Raw genomic sequence first — 19217 nt, 5'->3', positions numbered from 1 at the left:
CCCCCCCACAGGAATTCTGAAAAGTTTTATTTTACTCATCCCCACGAAATAAGAAAAAAAATTTTTTTCTTCTTTCTTTTAAACGTAAAATGCACCAGGTACTGTATTCCTACAGGAGAGGCCTTCCATTTTGAACAGACAAAATGGAAACCTGATTCTCTGCTTACAGTTTTACATTCTTGATGCTTGGAAAATTTTTCCACTGGCTAGTTTCTTGTTTCATATACCCCAAACCTGGTTTCTCCTCCACTTACTACATAGGTCTAAGAGGGGGGCTGTAGGTGCGTTTGTGAACCACATGATCCACACCCTCTAGCCCTGCACACTTTGGGTCAGATGTCTGGTGAGGTGGCATAGGGTGGTAGGAGTTTTTCTGGAAGCTAGCAATTTAAAGTTAACCATAAGCTGTATGATTGTGAACCGTAGGCTGTCTTGTTAGTCTCAAACTCGGTGTGTGTCCAACCAGCTCCGTCTAACTGGATCCCCCAAGTGCTTGCTTCTATTCCAGCACACTCCACGAGGGGATATGTGACAGAGGTGAATTCCAGGTGGAAATAGACAGTGGTCTGTTGTGTTTATTTTAATCACCATATATATTCCTTTTGCAAGTTGAAGAAAAATTGACTGTATGATCTATTGCCAGGGTCCTTCCTAGGGCCTAGAGGGCGTTTGTGCAAGCAAGCACTTAGAAGCTTAAGGAAATTACTGGGAAATTGGTCTTCTGATACTTATCTTAATGAGGATGGAGGCAAAGATTGAGGGGAAGAGAAGATATGGGCAACTTTTTATTCCAGCGTGCTCTTTTTGCCTTGGGTTGAAAAAGATAGATAAGTCACTTCTTAATTAGTGCCTTTACCCAGAATTATGTTGGAATCATCCTCAGGCTTTTGAACTCGTGTCTTCCCCCTTTCCTCTAGTAATTTGTAGCTGTTGGAAGTGGTAACCCCTGCCACATTTTATTTATCCACTTGGCTCGCTTCTACCTTTCGGTGATTGTGAATAATGTTGCTATGAACACAGGTGTACAAATATCTGAGTCCCTGCTTGCAGATCTGGGTAGGTACCAGAAGTGGAATTGTTGGATCATACGGTAATTCTCTTTTTTATTATTATTTTTTGAGGAACTGCCATACTGTTGTCCATAGAGGCTGCACTGTTTTACATTCCTCCCAGCAATGTATGAAAGTTCTAATTTTTCTACATCCTTGCCAAGACATTTTATTTTCATTGTTGTTTTTTTAAATTATAGCCATACTAGTGGGTATGAAGGTGGTATCTTATTGTGATTTTGATTTGCATTTCCTTAATGACTTATGGTTTTAAGCATCTTTTCTTTCTTTTTTTTTTTTGCTGTATGTGGGCCTCTCACTGTTGTGGCCTCTCCCGTTGCGGAGCACAGGCTCCGGACAGGCAGGCTCAGCGGCCATGGCTCACAGGCCCAGCTGCTCCGTGGCATGTGGGATCTTCCTGGACCGGGGCATGAACCCGTGCCCCCTGCATCAGCAGGCGGACTCTCAACTACTGCGCCACCGGGGAAGCCCTCTTTCTTTTTTTTAAAAATTAATTTATTTATTTTTGGCTGCGTTGGGTCTTTGTTGCTGTGCGTGACCTTTCTCTAGTTGTGGCGAGCAGGAGCTCCTCTTCGTTGCTGCACGCGGGCTTCTCATGGCGGTGGCTTCTCTTGTTACGGAGCACGGGCTCTAGATGCGCGGGCTTCCGTAGTTGTGGCACACGGGCTCAGTAGTTGTGGCGTGCGGGCTCTAGAGCGTAGGCTCAGTAGTTGTGGCGCACAGGCTTAGTTGCTCTGCGGCATGTGGGATCTTCCTGGACCAGGGCTCGAACCCATGTCCCCTGCATTGGCAGGCAGATTCTTAACCACTGCGCCACCAGGGAAGTCCCTAAGCATTTTTTCATGTGACACACATACTTCTAAAAACATGTGGAGAGACCCACCAAACTGACAGTGGTTTCTTTTAGCACTTGGTGGAGTAACTGGTTGGGAAGTTATTACCTAGTCAAAAGGGACCCTAACTTTGCGTTATTTAGAGTGTATTTTTTTTTTTTAAACCACTCTTTCTGTTAGTAAGATATAGAGCAAGTTAATGCTGGTTAATATCTTCATCTGATTGAGGAACATAAAAATAAACTGTTGAGCACTTGGAACATGGGTGGGGAAGTTTATTGACCCTGAGAGTTGATAAAGTTCTTTGCCTACGAAAGGATGATTTTGATCTTGCAGCAAAGTAAGGGTTAAATTGCTTTCAGTCTGTACCATTATATTTTATTCTAATTGTGTGGGGAAATGCGGTAGCTTACTTGACCAAGTGGTTAAGAGTGTGAGCTCCGGAATCTGACAGCTGGGGTTTAAATCATTTCTCCATCACTTAACTATCTATCCAAGTTGAAATACTGTTTAACTTCTCCATGTCATAACTTACCCATCTATAAAATGGGACGTTACTTCACGGGATTTGTGTGGTTTAACTGAGTTAAAACAGATTAAACATTTGGGACAGTGCTGCTACTAGAAAGCACTCAAATGTTATCACTCATAGTTTATTACTAAAAAAAGGCCAGTGTTGTTGGAGAGGAGAGAGTGCCGTTAGATGATGGGCAGGTCACAGGGGGCCTTCAGGGCACTCATTAGGGACTTTGCTTTTTTCTCGGCCGCGCCATGTGGCATGTGGGATCCTAGTTCCCCGACCAGGGATCGAACCTGCAGGCATCTTAACCACTGGACCACCAGGGAGGTCGTCTTTAGGGACTTTGGATCCTATCCCAAATACAAAGGGAAGTTCTTAGAGTTTACAGTAGGGTATGAGTTGATTAGCTCAGCTTTAAAAAATCCGTCTAGCCCAATACTATCCAATAGAAAGCGAATTCAGGCTTTCTATTGGATAGTTTAAAATTTTCTAGAAGCCATGTTAAAAAAGCAAGAGAGAAAACAAGTGAAAATTAATTTTGATAATATTTAATGCAGTATGTCTAAGATATTACAGTTTTAATGTGTGATCAGTATTTTAAAAATTGATATTTTATATTTTTTGTACTACGTAGTTAAAGTCTGCAGTTTGTTTTACACTTAAGCACATCTCAGTTGTGGATTAGCCACCTTTAAAGTGCGTAATAGCCACACGTAGGCAGTGGCTGTGACCCTGGATGATGCTGGTCTGTTATGAGAACAGTTAGAAACAAAATGAATATGGGAGACAACTTAGGAGCATGTTGCCGTAGTCCAGAGAGAGATGCTGGAGGCTTGGTCTAGGGTGGTGGCAGAAGAGAAAGCAGCTTGAGGGAGATGCAGGTGCAGTTAACAAGGTTGAATGCAACGTTCCTGGTGTACATAACTGCAGATGGTGTTGCCTCTTACAGGAAAACGCAGTAGCAGAGGAGAAAGGGATTCAATATTGGGCTTGGGCACAGGTGTCAGGTCTCAAGCATTGCCTGAATAGGGTCCCTTCTGGTGTTCATTTTTCTCTGTGACTTTGAGGTCTGTGTGAGTGAATGGTAGCTTGGACTGTTCTCTCTCGGTCGCTCTGATCACATGATTTTATGGAATCCTAAATTATAGTCTCCTCCCCATGTTAGAGGATGTAACTTGTGAAAGTTGAGGATAACTAGAAAGTTGTGAGGTCTGGAAGGTCTGTGTGTTAAACTGGAGGCTGAGATTCCCTGGGTGGTTTTTTTATCTTTCTTGTTTTTTGGCCGTGCTGTGCGGCTTGTGGGATTTTTGTTCCCCAACCAGGGATTGAACCCGGGCCCCGGCAGTGAAAGTGTGGAGTCCTAACCACTGGACTGCCAGGGAATTCCCTCCCTCTGGGTTTTATCGGTGATGAAGATGGTGTGCAACATGGCTTGTGAGGTTGTCAGGGATCTGGTGTGTGTACGTTGACCTCCTTGAATTGAAAGTCCTTTTCAGAGGGAATGGTTTGAATGTTATCCAATTATAATGGTAACATTGTATAAAAATCTACATTAAGGTAGATATTTCTAAAAACTACCTTGTATTTGAAATTTGTAGCATTATTTATTAGAAATGCTATTGGGATGTGCAGTATAGAATTGTTCTTTGTTTATTAATGTAGCTGGTCTTCTGTAGATAGACGTAAAAGAACAAAGTTCCCGGGATGATTTTATCCATATCTGGCAACAGCTGGTTGCTGTTTCTGTATAATGTGTTGACCTGTATTTGAAGGAAGCGCCCTTCATCTCCGATGGCTTTTCTCGTGCTCCTGCTGAAATGAGGAATAGTCAGGATGACTTCTTTCTTGTAACCCCTCCTCGAAGTCTGAGTCTGGTTTTGGTGTTCAGGAGGTCATTGGTCTGTGTGTATGTGTGTGCGTGCGCATGAGTGAAAGGTGTACTGGGGCAAGAGAGTGTTAAATATCCTGCTTTTAATTTTAATTTTACTGGTTTTTAGAATGCTTGTGACTCTCCACGTCTACATCTTTTTTATATGAATTCGTGATAAATTCCTACTTCTTTATGTCACTATGGACTTTTTTTTTTTTTTTTTTTTTTTTTTTTTTTTTGCGGTACGCGGGCCTCTCACTGTTGTGGCCTCTCCCGTTGCGGAGCACAGGCTCCAGACGCGCAGGCTCAGCGGCCATGGCTCACGGGCCTAGCCGCTCTGTGGCATATGGGACCTTCCCGGACCAGGGCACGAACCCGTGTCCCGTGCATCGGTAGGCGGACTCTGAACCACTGCGCCACCAGGGAAGCCCACTATGGACTTTTAAATAAACCTGGAATTTGTTTCCTTTGCTCTTAGGACCAAAACTATTCTGTGGCTTCTTTTTAACCCCTCCCTTACCTTTATTTGTTCCTCAGTGTTTGGCTCACAGGTCACTAAGACATGGTCCCTTCCCTTAAGAAGTTTAGAAGCAAGTGCAGCCCTGTGTGGAGGAGCCACACTGAAGGGGGCGCCTGGACTGTAATGACCAACACTGTCCCATCATCTTCTAAAACACATGTGTCCAATAAGGAGGATTGGAGTCTATGATCATACACCTATAAATTATCTGGAGTATGGAAGCCAGTATAACTGTGAGGAATAAGTTACTTGTGACACACCTGACAAATAATCACATCACTGTGGTCAATAATCACTAGTCTAGTGGGAGAATAAAGATCGGTGAAGAGATTATAAAATGACATTGCTTTCATCTCGGGGATTAGGTCAGCTAAGGTGCTGTGGAAATGGGGATGCTAATTTACATACAATAAAATTACCATTTTTAGTGCATAGGACTGTAGTTTCTAATTTCTAGAGATTTTACACATGGGACAGTTGACAACCAATAACATTTATTATTACTTAGAATGTTGAACTCTTACAAGCAATTTTGTTTTGAACATACTAAACTTTATATATAATACATGCAGTGAAAAATTTGATGGACATTTCCTGTTTTTTTTCAAGTTAAAAATTTACTTGTATTAGTTGTGTCTGTGTGTATATATATATATTCACATATAAATATATGTCTATTTGTGTGTATACATATATCAATGTATATATAATTCATATATCACTTTGCCAGTGGGCCTTCTGGAGGCATTAGTTTCATTAGCATTATTGTAGGTTTAGTCAACATTGTTTATAAATCATGGGTATTTAACTTTTTTTTTTTTTTTAAATTTATTTATTTATTTTTGGCTGTGTTGGGTCTTCGTTTCTGTGCGAGGGCTTTCTCCAATTGCGGCGAGTGGGGGCCACTCTTCATCGCGGTGCGCGGGCCTCTCACTGTCGCGGCCTCTGTTGTTGAGGAGCACAGGCTCCAGATGCGCAGGCTCAGTAGTTGTGGCTCACGGGCCTAGTTGCTCCGCGGCATGTGGGATCTTCCCAGACCAGGGCCCGAACCCGTGTCCCCTGCATCAGCAGGCAGATTCTCAACCACTGCGCCACCAGGGAAGCCCTGGTATTTAACTTTTGTACTGTTTTCTCTGTAGTAGTAAAAGTTAATGTAGTGTAAGTTAAGCTACGTGGAGACTAACGTATTTAGTGAACAAATTGCCTTTAGGAAGAATTAAGAATGATGTTTATTTAAATAAACATCTATTAAATTGGCACTTACCCCCTACTTCCTACACGCCTCCTCCACCACCTCTAGCTACCTCCGTACCCCTGCCCCTCAAGGTACCCAAATTTCGTAAAGCTCTACTATTGGAGTGGCTTTCATTTAAAAGCTAAATTTTAAATGGTAGATGTACCTTTCCTGCTGCTTTAATTATTTAAGTTGGAATGAACACCTTGTTAGAATTTTTTAATTTACACAGAAAACATTTATTGGTATTAAAAAATTTTTTTAGTTTTAAAAGTATAAGTAGATTGCTGTTTAAATTTTTTTAAAGGCACTACATGTTGCGTACTATTTGCATGGCATTGTGAAAGGTTTCCTGTTTTTTGGCCTTTATAAATTAGGTCTCTTATCAACATCACATGCACGGCAGACTCACCTCTAAAACAGGTGAGCACTGTTATAAAGAGTACTGTTCCTAATAAGCTATACTAGTATTTCCCCCTGAGAATGCTTCACTTTATTTATGAACTATTTGAATGTCATTTTCTGCCTGTATATTTTAGGTGCTGGGGCTAGTACAGTGAACAAAAACTTCCTGTTCATGCCGAGCATGCATTCTAATGGCTGAGACAGACAAATGAAATTTTATGTAGTCAGTTAAGTGTTCTGAATTAAAAGTAAAAAATTAAGCTTTATGATTTAAGCAGTAGCTATAATTTGAGACAAAGATCAGTGTGCTTCTAGACCTCAGCCACAGGAAATTCCCTATGTCAAAACTTACCTATGAAAATACTAACCATTCCATTCACAAATAGGTGTTAACCTTATTTAAAATGGAAAAATAAATAAATAAAAAGTTCCTCTCCAGACAAACCTTGCTATAGATTTCAATCTGGACTCAGCAGACAAAATAAAAGCCTGAAAGGTACCACTTAAGATAAACATTGCTTTAGAAGAATTTGCTTAAAGTTTAGTAGGAAATTACCATAAAAACTTATTTAGTGAGCTTCTTAATGGTTTACTGTGTCCTGGGGGCCAGAAAACATTCTCAAGGGACTGTCCTTCAAATTTTGCAATTAAATTGATGAGTAAATGGTTCACTATAAATTAATAGAAGTTTATTTTGTTTTACTTTTCAAGAAAAACCTGTTACAGTTCTTGGAAGCGAATGACAGTTGAATTTGGTTTACATGGATGAGATGTACACCTGCAGTTTATACTATAATAAATAAAATTCAGTCGCTGTTTTAACAGTCTTTCATTAGAATAACATGCATGTGCAATAATGAAGCTATGGGAAAGATAGTTCCAACTGTACTTTTCCCAACTCAGTGTAGGCTTAGAAGACTGACAGCACAGACTCACTTCTTTTTATACTTTCTACTGTCCCAAGAATTGATAAACCACTTAGATTAGTCTTTAGTTCAAGACTGCAGGCAGAATATCTTTCTTCATTTTGCTAGCCTGCCTTGAGAGTAGTCTGTTCTGATACATCTGTTCCAGCTGTGAAAGGAAGTTCTTTGAAAAGGAATATCTTAAAGATAAAACTTAACGTGGGCCCTTGTCTTGTGACTTGCTATACAAGGAGGAAGTGTGATGATGTGTTGGTGGTGTGTGTATGGGAATTACATGCTTCTTTGTCCTCCAGCCTCAGGGACCAGCAGCTGTAGCTTTGAATATTTTGCTGAGCCCCTATATTTCTTGGTTAAATCAGCTCGAAGTCAGGGACCTCGGGAGAGGCAGAAGAGAAAAACCCACCGTATGCTCCCTATGGGGCCCTTCCCTCACTTCTGTAGGTCCAAACCCCAGTTATTTTTGGGGGGGGCGGAGGCCTCATTTCCATCACAATTACTTTGTGATTTTAAAACCTAATCCTGCCCTTGTTAATAACATGGGAAATTGAAAGTTTGTAATTTTCTCTCCCGCTCCTGATAGGTGCTGGATAGTTTACTAGTCCAGTATGGAGTGGTGGAAAGCTGTGAGCAAGGTACATGTCTTCTCAATTGCTTTCAAATTTGTAAAAGGAAGAAAGAAGAAAGAAAACTAACCTATTTTTTCCTCTTCATTTTTTTTCTTCCTCTAGTGAACACTGACTCGGAAACTGCAGTCGTTAATGTAACCTATTCCAGTAAGGAGCAAGCTAGACAGTAAGCAGTTTGAAACTTTTAATCTCTGTGTAATAACTAGGTTAAATATAGTACTTATATTTTGGGCTGGTGGGTTGCAGACATAAACTTTATTTTGCAAAGTTTGACCTTGCAGTTCTTTTTAAGTTTGAATGTCTAATAAGAACCTACATTGGTTAAAGTTTTTATTACATTTTCAGTATATCTTTAATGCCAAGAATATAGTGATACAGTATGAAGCTGAATTGCATCCTGTTTGCAAAAAGCTCTGGGCCTGGGTATCATTGCTAAATTACATTAAAGACTTTTTTCCTTGTTATTGGTTATGATAACATATATTGTTGCTGTTTTGCCCAAAGCTGGTAAGTTTATCATGGGTTAAACTGACAACAGTGTTAACTGTTAAGTTTGCTTGTTCGCTGATTTTTCTGATTACTGTTCTCATTTAGGAGTGTGCAGAAGTGGGATTAATGTAATTTGGTGGAAAAAAATATATTCTGATGCAATAGGCAGAGTTTCACAGATCAAAAAAATCTTACCTAGAAAAAGATAATTCTGTAGGCTCGGGAATAATCGAATGAACTGATTGACCACTAGAGAGAGGAAATGAGGATCCCACAAATACTTCTTTTGACTGATCTGCTCAGAACACAAACACGGAGGGATGGCATGCAAGGTACCCAGCAGTGCTGAGTGTCAGCAGACCACGGAAATTTTGACCACTGCCAGCTAAAGTGCAGGCAGGAACAGACTGTCTGTGCTCTGTGTGGGAAAAGAAGGACCATGCTGGCTGACCCTGAGCCCTAAAGGAGAAAGGCGAAACCAGCAGCAAGAGTGGGAATAGAGCCAGGTTACCAAAGGCAGTACCCACGCGTGGAGGGACTATGAAAAGAAAGATGGGGGTGGGAAAGAGATGGAAATCTGCATAACACGAGTGGAACTTTATTTTTTAAATTGGTAATATTCACATGGTTCAGAATTTTAAAGGTCTAGGTCTAAAGATGTATGTAGTGCAGATCTTCCTCCCGGCGCTGTTCCCCACCTACCTTGTTCCCTTCTGTGTAGATAACCGTATGGAAGAACAGCACGTGTGTGTGTTCTTCCTCCTTTTTACCCAAATGATACCATAACATTTGAGTGTTTTATACATATAAATGTATCTCTTACAGTTGCATAGAATTTGATTGTATGGATATGGAGTGACTTATTCCCAAATTGGATTTTTAGTTTTCTTGCAGTTATGAACGATGATGTATTGAATCCCTTTTGCAGTCATTTTGCAAGTGTGCGAGTATAGCCATAGGTTAAATTCCTAGAAGTAGATTTGCTGAGTCAAGATGGATGTTCATTTAAAAAATTTTGTTGGGTATTGATGAGTTATCCTTCCTAAAGCTTGAACTAGTTTAAATTCCCGTCAGCACTGTGCGAGAGTCCATTTCTCCGTAATTCTCCCTAACACAGGGCTTTGTCAAACTTTGCCTATCCAGTGGGTGAGAAGTAGTATCTAATTATGTTAATTTCACTTTTCTTTCTCAGGAGCAAAAGACTCGAGATTCACTTTTAATATTTTAATATGAGACTCTTAATATTATTTTTTTAAATTGAAGTATAGTTGATTTACAATGTTGTACCACCTCTGCTGTACAGCAGAGTGACTCAGTTTTACATATATCTACATTCTTTTTTTAATATTCTTTTCCATTATGGTTTATCCCAGGAGATTGGATATAGTTCCCTGTGCTATAGAGTAGGACCTTGTTGTTTATCCATTCTAAATGTAATAGCTTACATCTACCAACCCCAAATTACCAGTTCATCCCTCTCCCTCCCCCCCCACCCCCCTTGGCAACCACAAGTCTGATCTCCACGTCTGTGGAGGCTCTTAATATATCTTAAAATACTCATTTTTTCCTTCTGTTTGTATCGTTCATTTATTTTTAAAATGTTAACAGTTTATGTGAGGACATTATAGAAGTTGTGGTATATGTTGTAAAACAAACTGATTTCTTACAAACTTTATTCTTCAATCATGATATAAGAGGAATAACAAGAAAATTGCACATTTTTTACCCGAAGTAGATTGGGGGTAAAAGTGAGCAGTGAGAACACAGGGGCTCCATTCATTTACATGTGTTAGTCTTTACAAAGACTGTAATAAATATTACTTGGTAGAGCCAACTCTCTGTTAGATGGGAGACGAGGGACAGCATGATAAACCCAAGGATGTTTGGAGGTTGTCAGAGGCCTGTCCCAGTTGTGTTATTTGACAGTTTATGTGAGGCTAGCTGGGTAGAGGGGAGGTGTCTCATGTAGCAGTTACTCAGCTGTATGGGAGAGCGCATGTCGGAGACATACCCACATAGCTTTGCAGATGTTTGGAGTGAGCCTTCATGGGGACTGGCTGACATTTAGCACCCACAACCCCCTGTAAAAATTCCGAAGCATTAAGAGTACAGGCATGGGAAGGGTAGACTGCTAGCCAAGGCAGAATGACTGCTGAAGGTACTCTCAGCATGACAGCAAGCTGAATGTGGAGACATTTTAATTCTAAAAGCACTTCGCAGTGATTGTTAGAGATTGTCAGGATCCTGTTGATCACGAGGAGGGACGAAAAGACTGTTAGGAGTTTGTAGTTTAGGCAGTTCTATAATCTAAACAAATAAACTGGGCATTTCAGCGAATGAAAAATCACCATGTCCTTCATTCTGGTAGTCAACCCATTAACATTTATTGAGTACCAATTATTGACCAAAAGTTGCCAGTGAATAAAGGCAAAGTCTCTGTCCTCAAGGATGTGCCTTCCAGTGCTGGAAAAGTATTTGGAGAGGGATTACCTGATTTAATTCCTGTCCAAGTTGAGTTTCCTTCTAGGAATACTGGGTTTTCTCCCTCTCAAGAATTCCAAAGATCAAAGAGAATTAGAAAACAAGTGAGTATTCAGAGAAAGTGAATAGATTTAAAGAATGGACAAATCAATTTTGTGTACAATGTTATGAAAACTATTAGTTTTCTAGTAAGTTTTTAAAAAAGATGTGAAGTGCATTATCATCCTTTGAGGAGAACTAATTTTATTTGAGAGGCTTTCGATGTAGTGGAGAAAGCATGGACCCTGAGGTCAGGCAGCTCTGACTGTAACCTTGACCTCTCTGAGCTTCAGTTTTTCAGCTACAAAATGAGGGCTGACAAGAAACAAATATATTCATATATGCTCATATTTATAGACAGTGGTCTTATCAAATATAATTTTGATAATTTACAGTAAATAATAATTCTTGTTCAACCCACTGCTTCTGGGCACCTGAAGAACAGCTGGATTTGGCTGGAGCTGGGGAAGGCTGGTCCGTTTAGGCCTTGCTCTGCTGAAACCTGAGAGCCTGTTCTCTGAGCTCCAGCAAGACTGTTGCCTAAACTAACCTGGCATGATTTCTTCTTGCCTTTTCCATTGCAGCCATCCAAAGCTCACTTCTTTAGGTGTTAAGGGCTGAGCTGACATTCTCAGCTGACTTCTTTTTTTCCGTAGCGTCTGTTACACGGGCATCTCTGTAACTGGGATGTGCTTGTGCAGGAGTGAGTAGAGCATGGAGATTAAGAGGATACATTCCAGAGTCCAATTCCGTGGAATGGACTTTCTGTGCCACTTCTCTAGCTGTGACTCTGGTCAAGTTAAACTGTCTTAATTCAACCCTATGTGTAAAATGGGAAGGTGGTAAGAGTTCCTAAGTTAGCAACTATTACACATTTTCCCAACATTTTTCACTGCTGTTGATAACACCCTGTTATTGTACAGGATATACTTCATTTCAGATAATGACTGGCCACTGACCCTCAGGAGTTAGGGACCAAGTTCAAAAGCCTCTTTTTAAGCTCTATGAATGACACTTTTAAGAGGATTCTTTAATAAGGCTATGTCTCTAAGAATTTAACACGGAAATTCCTGCCACCTTGTGGCTAAGAAAAAAATCAAACGTTAACAGTGCCAGTATTACTAGGAAATGCATGCATTTGCTTTAACTCAAGCCTCAAATTACTAATTTACTAAAATAATACATGAGTAAAAATAATGAAAACTTAAAAAATAAATTATTAAAACCAGGAGTATGGGGCTTCCCTGGTGGTGCAGTGGTTAAGAATCCACCTGCCAATACAGGGGACACGGGTTTGAGCTCTGGTCGAGGAAGAACCCACATGCTGCAGAGCAACTAAGCCCGTGCCCCACAACTACTGAGCCTGTGCTCTAGAGCCTGCGAGCCACAACTACTGAAGCCCGCGCACCTAGAACCCGTGCTCCACAACGAGGGAGACTACCACAATGAGAAGCCCACGCACCACAATGAAGAGAATCCCCTGCTCGCCGCAATTAGAGCCCGCGCACAGCAATGAAGACCCAACGCAGCCGAAAATAAATAAATAAAAATTTAAAAATAGATTAAAAATATGAATTAAAAAAAAGATCAAAGCATTTTATTAAAAAACAAAAAAACAGGAGTATGTACTTAGTATTTCTTGTTCCTGGAAGCAAGAGGGACTTGGGTCTGTGGAATACCTATTCCTTCCATCTTCCAGGGATGCTCAGATAACAAAGACAGTATTCATTGGAAGATTTGTAATGGGTGACAAAGAACCCTTCAGAATTTGTAGGTATTTAGTTCTATTTTTTAGGGTTCTTATTTCTTTTCTTTTTTTTGTAGTTGGGGCTGTTTATTATCTGAGGAGCTTTTTCTAAAGGTTGATTTGGCATTTTATTTTACTTTTTATTTTTTAAAATTGAAGTGTAGTTGATTTAATAATGCTATGTTAATTTCTGCTGTGCAGCAAAGTGACTCAGTTTTATATATATATTCTTTTTTATATTCTTTTCCATTATGGTTTATCCCAGGACATTGAATATAGTTCCCTGTGCTATACAGTAGGACCTTGTTGTCCAGGGGGTTCCTATTTCTGGTGTGTGTTTTTTTTTGTTGGGGAGTAGGAATATAGTTTATATATTGAAGCTATTACTGCATATCTTTTCATATCAGTTTGAAGATTTGTATTGGGTACACACAGAAGTGTTTGAAACAACTTGGCTGATGGCTAAAGGGAGGATATTTACCCTTAAGCTTTGAAAATTATGTAAATAGAAGATTTATTCTGGAAAAAGAAACAATAGAGCAGGTAGTGAGACAAAGAAATTTGTTGCCCTTTTTGCCATTCAGAGATAACCACTGTGAAATTTGCCATCAAGTTTGTTAGACTTTGTCCATGCATTACAACTTTTAAAATGCTAACGGTCATTCTATAGAGTTGTGCAGGCTGTCTTTGCATTAACTATATTTATACTATTAGTAATCTCTATCTGGTATTTCATCCCTACCACGGTCTGTGTAGCCAAGTCCTCTACTGGGCATCTAGGTTGTTTGCAGTTGTTTTTTGCCTTTAGAACTAGTTTAGTAATGAAGTCTTTTGTAGGTAAATATATGGGCTTTGTCCATAATTGTTTCCTTAAGATGCATCCCTGCAGTGGTATTATCAGGCTTTTGGTAATTATTGCTGAATTGTATGTCTCAGCCTCTTATTCTTGGTACAAGGAGAAAATGGAATGGTATGACTTTTCAATGATGGCTAAGCCTCATTTTGTTAGGATCTATGAGATACGCAGCAGTGAGGTCTAGGAATAAGAAAAAGAGATTTTAGACATGGAATTTAGAGTTGAAAGGGACCCATAAATCTAGGCTAATGCCAAACAACAAAATGCCTTTTCCAGGGTTCCATGGCTACTTAGTCTTCAAGCTGGGCTAGAATTTGGGTCTCTCTTTCACTGCTCAGCTCTGTATGTGTGTACCATTGGATAAATTTAACCTCTCTGGGTCTCAGTTCTTCTTACTCTCTCATCCTTGAGATAAACTACTTACACTTTCTCTCAAGGCCCTTTCAGTCCTACACTGTGGTCTATCCCGTTGAACTTAGCAGTGCAATTAAGAGCTACCAGCTAGCAAAACTGCTCACCATCTTCTGAATGACTCTTAAAATTGCATCAGAGCAGAGTCAAGTAATGATGAGAAACAGCCTCCTGAGTAATACACATGTGGGATAAACATCCTTGAGTTCTGTTGGGCTGAACGCATATGTTTTGAGTAATTATGATGACAATTGCTGATCACACGTCTTGCATGTACAGTAGGGTTGGTGAAAATACTATTAGAGTTTCCCCTGAACTCAGCAGACCACCAAATGGTATAGCTGAATATTAAGCTTTGTGCATAGAAAGGTTATAGTGGTTGACTTAAAATTCAGAAACTTGGAATCTTCAGTCATGAGAAAGTCATTGCTTGCAGTTAAGTTACCCCTGTACCTTCAGCTAGCTGTGTCCAAGTTTGGAGCACGGTGGGCTGAGGGGTTGGGAACCCTGCTTCCTTGGCAGTTGGCAGTGGGATATACACAGTGTGTGCTGTCTGCTCTCTGACAGGAGCAGCCTGAGGTTTAGAGCCTTTGGGACCCAGACTGCGCCCTGGGTCGTGGAGCCCTGTGCTATCTGACCTCCCAAGTGAGAGAATCTTTTCTTTTCCCCTCCAAGAAATCTTTTTAAAGCAGCACAGTGAAGTTTGGAATTACAGTTTATGCCAATTTGAGAGAGTTGTTTCTTGGGACACACATGACCTTATCTGGATAGCCCCAGAATACATAAAAGGATCTGGTGACTTACATGTTTATCTCTGTTTATTCCCATGGAGAAGGACGTCTGTCTGCCTGCCTCTCTCACTCAAGAAAGAAGCTAATTACTTTTTTTGGTAACATTACTGACTTAATTCTAGAATCAAACTTTACTTACCCTCTTCTGAAGCTGGCAGTACTTAATTTTATAGTGGGAAAGGAAGTCACTATGGACTGTATTGCCTTTTATCCCTGTAGGTGTAGTTAATTCCTACATTGGGCTTGGCTTTCTTTATGTCTCTGAAAGAACCTTCATTGATCTGTTTCTTCTGGGCTTTTAAAAGGTTTAAAGTTTTTTGGAATGGGGAATTCCTTGGTGGTCCAATGGTTAGGACTCTGTGCTTTCACTGCTGAGGGCACTGGTTCGATCCCTGGCTGGGGAACTAAGACGCCACAAGCGGCCCAGCGTGGGCAAAAAAAAAGGTTACTTTGAATGAATATCTAATTGGTTGAAACTTCTGTAATTGCAGCTTCCTGTAATAAATATACATCATTGATATTAATAAAATCTCTCAGCTGTTGTCTTCCTTTAGAAATAGCCAAAATATTTTAGGGCCCTTAATCCACATATTCCATAAGAAAAAAGGGGAGAGGGAAGAAGCAAGGAAAAATGTGTTAACTTAAGGTTCTTGTATGTGGGCATTGGTAAAACAAGTTTTGCTGTGTGCCTGCTATCACCTGTGAAGCTTATGAAAAGAATGCCATCTTTAGCTACTTTTTAAAAATTGAAGTATAGTTGATTTACAATGTTGTGTTAGCTTCTGCTGTATAGCAAAGTGATTCAGTTATATATACATTAGAAAAGAATGCCCTCTGATACAGAAATCACATGGAAATATCCCAAGATGTATTGTATTTGGAAAAAAAGCAAGTCACAAGACTATGTATATCATGATCTCAGTTACGCTTTTAAAGAGGGTACTGAACACGTACACACCTGTGTGAACATATGGAAAGAACTGGTCCATTTGCAGAAGTTATCACAGTTAACAGTTACAGTGGGAAGGGTCTTGGAGGGTTGGTGATGGTGACAGAAATTTCTTGATACTTTGTTTTCCTGTATGATTGGGATCTTTTCTAATAAGAGTTCATTCATGTGCAAGGCACTGTAGGACAGTGATGGAACAGGGGATTGGAGTGAGAAAGGGCAGAATTCTGGGTCCTAAGAACATTGGTATGCCTTGTTTGGTTGCTTGAATCTGCCATGCAGTTTCATGGTTTTGGTACCCTTTTTGGTGCTGGGACTATCTCCCCCCGCCACCCTTTCCATCCAAGTCAAACATGGAAAGATCTCCAGATAAGGAAAGCAGTACGTGAACCAGAAATGACCATTCTGAGCAACTAGACAGAGGGCATTTCATGCCTGTATTTCTGTCCCTGCCTGGATTGAACTCAGGGCCCACTGGAGCACCATCTGAGCAAAGAATCTGAGTAAACCTAGAGAAAGTGTGAGGCCTTTTTGAAAAAAAATTTTGTTGTGCGCTGGGAGTGTGTATTATTAGGATTATGTCTGTGTATGCTTTTGAAACCTTGGTGATATCGTCTGTCAACTTTTTATTGAGTTTTTCACTTTTAGAATATGTAGGTAAGCTAGAACACAACAGTTTGGATGACTGTTATAAACAAGGTAAGTAAAAGATGCCAGACATGAGAGATTACATGTCTACTCATATATATTTATATAGAAATTTAAACAGGCAAAATTAATCTATGGTGTGAGAAGCCTAGAGGAGGGGCAGTTACTGGAAGGAGGTACTGGTTGGTGGGGCTTCTGGGACACTGGTGTGTCTTAGTTCTGCATCTCGATATGCATGTTCACCTTGTGAAAATTCATTGAGATGTATGCTTAAGATTGGGTACGTTTCCGTAATAAGGTTCAAAAATGAAAACAAAACAAAACAAAAGTAAAGCTCCTCTCAAAATAGATGAATGGATGGATGGATGGATGGATGGTTAGATAGGTAAGGTAGAAAACAGCTTCATTTGCTTTTTTTGGCTCACTACCACCCCTGTCTCTCTGCCCCAAATCAAATCATAAACTCCACAAGGGCAGGGACTGCTTACTCCCTTGGGGACTGGCTCATAATAGGTATTGAGAATTTATAGTGATTGATTAACCTGAGTATTAAATCCTACCCATCTCCGTTGAGTAGCTTAGAGAATTTTGTCCTTTGATTCTTTTTTTTTTTTAATATTTATTTATTTATTTGGCTACACTGGGTCTTAGTTGCAGCATGTGGGATCTAGTTCCCTGACCAGGAATCAAACCCGGGCCCCCTGCATTGGGAGCGTGGAGTCTTAATCACTGGACCACCAGGGAAGTGTCCCTGTCCTTTGATTCTTAAAATATTTAAAATATTTGTATTTAAGAGGTTGAAGTAAGGGAGGTGTATATTCGTTACATCCTTTCCATTCTGATTTGGAAAAACTGGCCAGGATGACGACTGCCCACTCCTCTCTTGCTGTGCCGGTGCTCATAGGCTGTTACTGACCTTATGGGTAATAGCTTAGTCAAGAGTGGGGTTTTTTTGTTTTTCTTTTTTGTTTGTTTGTTGGGTTTTTGTTTGTTTCTTTGTTTTGTTTTGGGGTTTTTTTGGCCACACCATGCGGCTTGTGGTATCTTAGTTCCCCAACTAGGGATTGAACTCAGCGCTCTTGGCAGTGAGAGCGCTGAGTCCTAACCACTGGACCACCAGGGAATTCCCTAGTCAGGGTTTGACAAAGTGTTTTTTTTACTTTATTGGTAGATGGCAAATATGTTACCTTTGGAAACTTGTTGGTCTTTCCTATGTGTCCTTCAAAGGAAAAGTGCAGGTCAGGGGTGGGGGAAGTGTATGTGTGTTCTGGGTTTGCTACTTCTTCAGTGGCTTTATTCAGAAGTTTTAGAGCCAGTAATCCTGAGTGGATTAGGTGGGTATTGCTTTGTTGAAAGGTTTGTTTTATAGCTTGGTTCCTCTTCCCACCCCCTGCTCCTTGTCAACTTTCAGAGCTTTAGACAAACTGAATGGATTCCAGCTGGAGAACTTCACACTGAAAGTGGCCTACATCCCTGACGAAATGGCTGCCCAGCAGAACCCCTCGCAGCAGCCCCGAGGTCGCCGTGGGTTTGGGCAGAGGGGCTTATCACGGCAGGGGTCTCCAGGATCCATGTCCAAGCAGAAACCGTGCGACTTGCCTCTACGTCTGCTGGTTCCCACCCAATTCGTTGGAGCCATTATAGGAAAAGAAGGTGCTACCATTCGGAACATTACGAAACAGACCCAGTCTAAGTGAGTATTCCTGAGTGTGTGGGGGCCTTCATGCTTTCCGCTTTGGATCTTAATAACAGAGTGGGTTGTCTTGGTACTTTGTGTCCTTCTGAACATGGTAATGATCCCTTCTTGTATGGTACTTGGGAATCCGGAAAATCTTTGTGATTTGATACCCTTTTTATTTTTAATAAATAAATAAAATAAACGTATTTATTTATTTATGGCTGCGGTGGGTTGCACGTGGGCTTTCTCTAGTTGCGGCGAGCGGGAGCTACTCTTCGTTGCAGTGCGCGGGCTTCTCATTGCGGTGGCTTCTCTTTGTGTGGGGCGTGGGCTTCAGTAGTTGTGGCTCAAGGGCTCTAGAGCGCAGGCTCAGTAGTTGTGGCACATGGGCTTAGTTGCTTTGCGGCATGTGGGATCTTCCTGGACCAGGGATCGAACCCGTGTCCCCTGCATTGGCAGGCGGATATTCTTATCCACTGCGCCACCAGGGAATTCCCGTGATTTGATATCTTAGTGTTCATTTCATATAAACCTGGGGCTAAACCTTAATCTCAAAGGGAACTTCAAATTTTCACACATGAATGGAAAACAAATGATACTTAATCCACTCCTGATGAGGGAGGCCCTGATAAACAAAAGGGCAGCTTCTAGGTTCTCTGCTCCCCCATCTCCACTCTGACCTCCAGTGATAACTGCCTTCAGTGCTTTTGGAAGTAATTTTCTGGGTCTAATATAGAGATAGTTTTTCAGTCTTGCTTTACTTCAGTGAAGAATCATTCAGCTATGGTCCATAGTTATCCTGTGTTTCAGCCATGTAGTTAGAATGGTTGTTTCTTTAGGATGTTCTTTGATAGTTTTAATTTGCAGATTTTGAGGAATTAGAAGATTCTCCATCAAACCTTGGCGCTAGCTTTTTAGGAGTAGAAAGCAGGAGCTATTTGTTTTTATTTACCACTGTAGCCCCAGTGGTGGGCATGTTGCCTTACATGTAGGTGGGTCTCATATTTGTCAAATGAGTGAAATAACTGTATGTGAATTATATTTAATGCCTTTAAAATATATCTAAGGTACTTTCTCAATTTTGAAGCTCCAGTGATTATATATTCATTGTTTTGCTTTAGTAA

The 19217-nt window shown here is 40.5% G+C and overlaps 1 protein-coding gene across 2 annotated transcripts in view; it reads left to right on the top strand.

The window, feature by feature from the left end:
- Positions 1 to 19217, top strand: part of IGF2BP3 (insulin like growth factor 2 mRNA binding protein 3) — a 136787-nt gene that overhangs the window by 90856 nt on the left and 26714 nt on the right. For both annotated transcript variants that reach the window (XM_024738446.1, XM_024738445.1), the window contains exons 4-6: positions 7959 to 8010; positions 8107 to 8170; positions 17827 to 18108. In XM_024738446.1, coding sequence (XP_024594214.1) covers positions 7959 to 8010; positions 8107 to 8170; positions 17827 to 18108 — 398 coding nt within the window. The remainder of the gene's footprint in view (positions 1 to 7958; positions 8011 to 8106; positions 8171 to 17826; positions 18109 to 19217) is intronic.

This window comes from Neophocaena asiaeorientalis, unplaced genomic scaffold (genome assembly GCF_003031525.2).
Source record: "Neophocaena asiaeorientalis asiaeorientalis breed wild unplaced genomic scaffold, Neophocaena_asiaeorientalis_V1.1 scaffold89, whole genome shotgun sequence".
In the NCBI taxonomy this organism is placed as follows: domain Eukaryota; kingdom Metazoa; phylum Chordata; class Mammalia; order Artiodactyla; family Phocoenidae; genus Neophocaena; species Neophocaena asiaeorientalis.
This window is presented reverse-complemented; position numbering and strand designations above follow the sequence as displayed.